Source organism: Aegilops tauschii, chromosome 1 (assembly GCF_002575655.3).
Source record: "Aegilops tauschii subsp. strangulata cultivar AL8/78 chromosome 1, Aet v6.0, whole genome shotgun sequence".
Classification (NCBI taxonomy): Eukaryota; Viridiplantae; Streptophyta; class Magnoliopsida; order Poales; family Poaceae; genus Aegilops; species Aegilops tauschii.
Window position 1 is genome coordinate 484,891,786 of NC_053035.3, and position 7,657 is coordinate 484,899,442.

At 42.7% G+C, this 7,657-nt stretch overlaps 1 protein-coding gene across 1 annotated transcript; it reads right to left on the minus strand.

Annotated features, from left to right (window-relative positions):
• Nucleotides 1-202: 202 nt before the first annotated feature.
• Nucleotides 203-556, minus strand: LOC141039170 (phospholipase A1-II 7-like). Its single transcript, XM_073506485.1, has one exon. It carries the CDS (start codon nt 554-556, stop codon nt 203-205), a length of 354 nt encoding a protein of 117 aa, XP_073362586.1.
• Nucleotides 557-7,657: the final 7,101 nt, after the last annotated feature.

Here is a 7,657-nt window from a genome sequence, read left to right on the forward strand (position 1 = left end):
AAGGCTGAAGTACATGATATAGCGAGACTTGTAGGAGGCATGAAACAGAAGGACAATAACTGAATGATCGGCCAGGCCGTCATCTGCTACAAATATTCACGCCCGACAACATGATTGAAATGCAAACACACAAGCAAGAACAAGAGCATAGTACATTCCGAATCCATATGGAACGATGTTGTATACCGTCTTAACCACTTAACTATGCTTTTTCGTAGTCATCGAGTTTCCACTGGCCATCGGTGCCCTTGACCATGCATTTCTTGTTGACGACCCACCAGCTCGCCGGCACTGGGTATTCGTCTTCCAGCAGGTCGGTAGTCTTGTTCACCAGTGCCAAGTCGCAGGGAACCACTAGTTTGAACTCCTCCTTGTCTCCATGATCCCCTGCGACACCGTGCCGGTACAGCTCGAGGACGTGGTGGGTGAATATTTTGTGAAACACGTAGGGTGACCGGTCCGTGTCAATTTCGATCGTTGCTGTCGCGCTGTCCACGTACCACATTAGCAGCACGGAGGGAGGGTTCTGTGGCACAATGTCTTTGGCATTCGCCATGTGGAGTGCCCCACTAGTAGAAAAAGAGGCTTCCATACGCCCCCATTAGTCCCCAAAATAATCGAACCGCGACAAAAGGGGTCTTTAGTCGCGGTTCGGGAGGAGACCCGCGACCAACTATCTGGGCCCAGCGAGCTCGGTCGACAGCTGGCGGACGGGAGGGGCTTTAGTCCCGGTTGGCCTGGCCAACCGGGACTAAAGGTCCCCGAAGGCCTTTAGTCGCGGTTGGCCAGGCCAACCGGGACTAAAGGCCCATCCCTATATATAGGACTCAGCTCACTTCACTTCACTCAGCTCACTTCACAATATTCAGAAGGGGGTGGTGGGTTTGCTTTTGGTTCCTCCTATGCACACAAGGTGTTCGATGAAATGCCCGAGAGCCTGAAACAAACATGATATGAAGTGTCCGAGCCACACTTGAGCTTTCTCATTTATTTTTCCTCCGAGATCGCGGTTAGCAACTTGAACCTTTCATGTGTCATTGATAAAATATGCATGTGTGTAGTTCATTGTTTAATTTGTATTATTTTTAGCTAGTTAGTTTAACAAATGCATGATGGTTAATTATATACTTTATATAATAATAATGCAGATGAATCGGCAATGGATGTACGGTCCCCGACTCTCCGGCGAGTTCACTACGGGTTTGAAAGATTTCCTCGTAGTGGCAAATGCGAACAAGCAGCAAGGTTTTATTATCTGTCCATGTGCTGTCTGTAAGAATCAGAAGGGTTACTCCTCCTCAAGAGACGTTCACATGCACCTGCTTCGGCACGGTTTCATGCGCAGCTATAATTGTTGGACCAAGCATGGAGAAAGAGGGGTTAGAATGGAAGAAGATGAAGAAGGGGATGATATCGATGACAACTATCATGTTCATTTCGGTGATACTTTCATGGAGGATGATGCTGAAGGTGGGGAAGGGTTAGGTGAAGGTGAAGAAGAGGCACATGATGAGCCCGCTGATGATCTTGGTCGGACCATTGCTGATGCACGGAGACGCTGCGAAACTGACAAGGATAGGGATAATTTGGATCGCATGTTAGAGGATCACAAAAAGTCGTTGTATCCAGGATGCGATAATAGTCTGAAAAAGCTGGGCTGCACACTGGATTTGCTAAAATGGAAGGCACAGGAAGGTGTAGGTGACTCATCATTTGAAAATTTGCTGAAAATGTTGAAGAATATGTTTCCGAAGAATAACGAGTTGCCCGCCAGTACGTACGAAGCAAAGAAAGTTGTCTGCCCTCTAGGTTTAGAGGTTCTGAAGATACATGCATGCATTAACGACTGCATCCTCTACCGCGGTGAATACGAGAATTTGAATGAATGCCCTGTATGCATTGCATTGCGTTATAAGATCAGAGGCGATGACCCTGGTGACGATGTTGAGGGCGAGAAACCCAGGAAGAGGGTTCCCGCCAAGGTGATGTGGTATGCTCCTATAATACCACGGTTGAAACGTCTGTTCAGGAACAAAAAGCATGCCAAGTCGTTGCGATGGCACAAAGAGGACCGTAAGTCCGACGGGGAGTTGAGACACACCGCTGATGGAACGCAATGGAGAAAGATCGACAGAGTGTTCAAAGATTTTGCAGCTGACGCGAGGAACATAAGATTTGGTCTAAGTACTGATGGCATGAATCCTTTTGGCGAGCAGAGCTCCAGCCATAGCACCTGGCCCGTGACTCTATGCATCTACAACCTTCCTCCTTGGTTGTGCATGAAGCGGAAGTTCATTATGATGCCAGTGCTCATCCAAGGTCCAAAGCAACCCGGGAACGACATCGATGTTTACCTAAGGCCATTAGTTGATGAACTTTTACAGTTGTGGGCCAGACCTGGTGTACGTGTCTGGGATGAACACAAAGCAGAGGAATTTGACCTACGAGCGTTGCTTCTTGTAACCATCAACGATTGGCCTGCTCTCAGTAACCTTTCGGGACAGACAAATAAGGGATACAATGCATGCATGCACTGCTTACATGAGACTGAAAGTGTACATTTGGTTAATTGTAAGAAGAACGTGTACCTGGGTCATCGTCGATTTCTTCCCCGAAATCATAATGTAAGAAAGAAAGGCAAGCATTTCAATGGCAAGGCAGATCACCGGCCGAAGCCTGCGGAACGTACTGGTGCTGAGATATTTGATATGGTCAAGGATTTGAAAGTCATCTTTGGAAAGGGTCCTGGCGGACAATCAGTTCCGCGGGGAGTTGACGGGCACGCACCCATGTGGAAGAAGAAATCTATATTTTGGGAGCTAGAATATTGGAAAGTCCTAGATGTCCGCTCTGCAATCGACGTGATGCATGTTACGAAGAATATTTGCGTGAGCCTGCTAAGCTTCTTGGGCGTGTATGGGAAGACAAATGATACAAGGGAAGCACGGCAGGACCAGCAACTTTTGAAAGACCCAGATGACCGGCATCCGGAATGGTTTCAAGGTCGTGCCAGCTACGCTCTTACCAAAGAAGAGAAGGTCATTTTTTTTAATGCCTGAGCAGTATGAAGGTCCCGTCTGGCTTCTCGTCGAATATAAAGGGAATAATAAACATGGCGGAGAAAAAGTTCCAAAACCTGAAGTCTCACGACTGCCACGTGATTATGACGCAATTGCTTCCGATTGCTTTGAGGGGGCTCCTACCGGAAAATGTTCGAGTAGCCATTGTGAAGCTATGTGCATTCCTCAATGCAATCTCTCAGAAGGTAATCAATCCAGAAGATCTACCACGGTTACAGAACGATGTGGTCCAATGCCTTGTCAGTTTCGAGTTGGTGTTCCCACCATCCTTCTTCGATATTATGACGCACCTCCTGCTCCACCTAGTCGAAGAGATTTCCATTCTCGGTCATGTATTTCTACACAATATGTTCCCCTTTGAGAGGTTCATGGGAGTATTAAAGAAATATGTTCGTAACCGTGCTAGGCCAGAAGGAAGCATCGTCAAGGGCTATGGAAATGAGGAGGTAAGTGAGTTCTGTATTGACTATGTTCCTGACCTTAAGCCGATTGGTATTCCTCAATCGCGGCACGAGGGGAGACTAAGTGGAAAAGGCAAGATCGGAAGGAAATCCACGATATGTATGGACGGTCATTCTATGACTGAAGCACACCACACAGTTCTGCAAAATTCCAGCTTGGTGGCTCCGTACTTCGAGCAACACAAGAATATTTTACGCTCGGACAACCCGGGGAAGCCTGAATCCTGGATTAGAAAGGCCCACATGGAGACTTTCGGCAGTTGGTTGCGAAAACATTTAATGAATGACAATGATGATGTTGGAGATCAGCTGTACATGTTGGCCAAGAAACCATCTTTGACTATAACGATTTTCCAAGGGTACGAGATAAATGGGAATACATTTTACACCATCGCCCAAGATAAAAAGAGCACCAACCAAAACAGTGGTGTCCGTTTTGATGCAGCAACCGAGAATGGGCGAAAGGTCACATATTATGGTTACATAGAGGAGATATGGGAACTTGACTATGGAACCTCCTTTAAGGTCCCTTTGTTCCGGTGCAAATGGTTCAAGCTAACAGGAGGTGGGGTAAAGGTGGACGAGCAATACGGAATGACAATGGTGGATTTCAACAATCTTGGTTACCTTGACGAACCATTCGTCCTTGCCAAAGATGTCGCTCAGGTTTTTTATTTGAAGGACATGAGTAGCAAACCGAGGAAACGGAAAGATAAGAAAACGATCAGTACATCATGCGATGATCCAAAGCGCCACATTGTTCTTTCAGGGAAAAGAAACATCGTGGGAGTGGAGGACAAGACAGACATGTCAGAAGATTATAATATGTTTGGTGAAATTCCGCCCTTCAAAGTGAACACTGACCCAAGCATTAAGTTAAATGATGAGGATGCTCCATGGATACGGCACAATCGTAAGCAAGCAGGGACACAAGGGAAGAATTGATGTGTCATAATTTATTGTACCAAACTTTGTTGAATGGATCATGTGAATTAAAACGTACGATGGCGAATCCGGATGATTTGTATTTGGTCGATGAACTGAATGATGTGTCAAACCTTTTGTCAAACCTTCAAGGGATCGATGAACTGAATTTTTTGATATATTATTTGTATTTTTAAGATTTTAAAATGAATTAGTTTTATTTTTCTGATTTTTTTGATATATTATTTGTATTTTTAAGATTTTAAAATGAATTAGTTTTATTTTTTAATTTTTTTGATATATAATTGTATTTTTAAGATTTTAAAATGAATTAGTTTTATTTTTCTGATTTTTTTGATATATTATTTGTATTTTCAAGATTTTAAAATGAATTAGTTTTATTTTTCTGATTTTTTTGATATATTATTTGTATTTTTAAGATTTTAAAATGAATTAGTTTTATTTTTCTGATTTTTTTGATATATAATTGTATTTTTAAGATTTTAAAATGAATTAGTTTTATTTTTCTAATTTTTTTGATATATAATTGTATTTTTAAGATTTTAAAATGAATTAGTTTTATTTTTCTGATATTTTTGATATATTATTTGTATTGTCAAGATTTTAAAATGAATTAGTTTTATTTTTCTGATTTTTTTGATATATTATTTGTATTTTTAAGATTTTAAAATGAATTAGTTTTATTTTTCTGATTTTTTTGATATATAATTGTATTTTTAAGATTTTAAAATGAATTAGTTTTATTTTATATGAAAAAGGACCTTTAGTCGCGGTTCGTGACACGAACCGCGACTAAAGGCTCTTTCTGCGCGGGAACGAAAGCGCCGCGAAAAACCTTTAGTCTCAGTTGGGGAGGCGGACCGCGACTAAAGGTACCCTTTAGTCGCGGTGGGTGTCCCCAACCGGGACTAAAGGGTACCTTTAGTCACGTTCCGCCTCCCCAACCGGGAGTAAAGCTCTGTCTATATATATAGCACTTAGCAGTTTCCGCCGCCTCCCATTCTCCTCTCGACGCCGAATGCCTGCCCCGACGCCGATCGGCGCCGACGCCGCCAGGCTGCTGCCCCGACGCCGATCGACGCCGCCGCCCCTGCCCCAGTGAGCTCCGCCGCCCCCCACTTCCTCTGCCCTGCGCGCCACCGCCCCTGCCCCAGTGAGCTCCGCCGCCGCCCCTGCCCTGCCCCTGCGCCTCGCCGCCGCCCCTGCCCTGCCCCAGTGAGCTCCGCCGCCGCCCCCGCCCTGCCCCTGCGCCTCGCCGCCGCCCCTGCCCTGCCCTGCCCCTGCCCGCCGCCCGACGCGCTGCCCCTGCCCCTGCCCGCCGCCCGCTGCCCCTGCCCGCCGCCCGCCGCCGCCTGCCTGCCGTCCTCCGCCTGCCGTCCTCCGCCTCCCGCCGCCTGCCTGCCTGCCGTCCTTCGCCTCCCGCCGCCGCCTGCCGTCCTCCGCCTCCCGCCGCCTGCCTGCCGTCCTCCGCCTCCCGCCGCCGCCTGCCGTCCTCCGCCTCCCGCCGCCGCCGCCACAAACGAAGGAAAAAACAAAAGAAAAGAAAAACAAAGAAAACAAAGAAAAACAAAAGAAAAACAAAAGAAAAACAGAAGAAAACAAAGAAAAACAAAACAAAAGAAAAACAAAAGAAAACAGAAAAAAACAAAGAAAACAAAACAAAAACAAAAGAAAAACAGAAGAAAACAAAGAAAAACAAAGAAAACAAAACAAAGAAAAATAAAGAAAAACAAAGAAAACGAAACAAAAACAAAAGAAAAACAGAAGAAAAACAAAGAAAACAACAGAAAAACAGAAGAAAACAAAACAAAAACAAAAGAAAAACAGAAGAAAACAAAAGAAAAACAGAAGAAAAACAAAGAAAACAAAAGAAAAACAGAAGAAAACAAAACAAAAACAAAAGAAAAACAGAAGAAAACAAAAGAAAAACAGAAGAAAAGAAAAGAAAAACAAAGAAAACAAAACAAAAACAAAAGAAAAACAGAAGAAAACAAAGAAAAACAAAAGAAAAACAAAGAAAACAAAACAAAGAAAAACAAAAGAAAAACAAAGAAAACAAAACAAAAACAAAAGAAAAACAAAAGAAAACAAAGAAAAACAAGGAAAACAAACAAAGAAAAACAAAGAAAACAAAACAAAACAAAACAAAACAAAAACAAAACAAAAACAAAACAAAACAAAAGAAAAACAAAGAAAACAAAAGAAAAACAAAAGAAAACAAAGAAAAACAAAGAAAACAAAACAAAGAAAAACAAAGAAAAACAAAAGAAAAACAAAACAAAAACAAAACAAAAACAAAACAAAACAAAGAAAAACAAAAGAAAAACAAAGAAAAAAAACAAAACAAAAGAAAAACAAAACAAAACAAAACAAAAAGAAAAACAAAGAAAACAAAACAAAACAAACCAATGCAAAGGAATGAAATCAAGAAAATCAAGAAAGAAACAAAGAAAACCAATGAAAACCAAGAAAAACAAAATAAGAAAAGGAAGAAGAAAAGGAAGAAGAAAAGAAAAAAGAAAAGGAAAAACAAAATACTTGGCAATGCTAAACAAAAACTTCTATGCAAATTAGTGCTCAATAATCTTATTTTTTAATTCCTCCTCCTCTATGTCCCCTTAATCTTATTTTTTAATTCCTTTATAGTTAAAGAATTTTTACTACATGCAGGAGTGACATATGGCGGACGATAGAGCCGAGCCGCATCGGGATCCGGAGGCTGAACGTTATTTAATGGGCATCATCAACAACGAGATTCCTTATGTGCCGGGTTCAGAATATGAGCAAGAAGAGGATGTAGTCTCTTCTTTTCTGAACCTTGACGGTGATCAAGAAGGCGATAATCAAGAAGGTGAAGGAACGGACATTGTCGACGGAGGTCAACCGTCAACAAACGACGATCTCGAATTGCAAGTAGCAACCACCTCTAGCGAGGTATATATATACATTGAGCCTCTCGTGATACAAACTTACTGAAATGTGAATACATATGTATTAACGCGCGCGACTCTCTTTCTTTTTTTAGCCCTCGGCCGGATCGAGTACGACAAAGCGTGGCAATTCCAAGGCGATGAAAACAGGAGAAACATATGCCATTGAGTTTGTCAGTGAAACCGGCAAGCCCCTACAGCACACCTCAAAGTTTATCAACCAATGCGAAGTCGTTGTTAG

What these genes read in the sequence shown, in the direction of transcription:
- LOC141039170 (XM_073506485.1), bottom strand. Translation starts at nt 556, where the DNA reads ATGGCGAATGCCAAAGACATTGTGCCACAGAACCCTCCCTCCGTGCTG.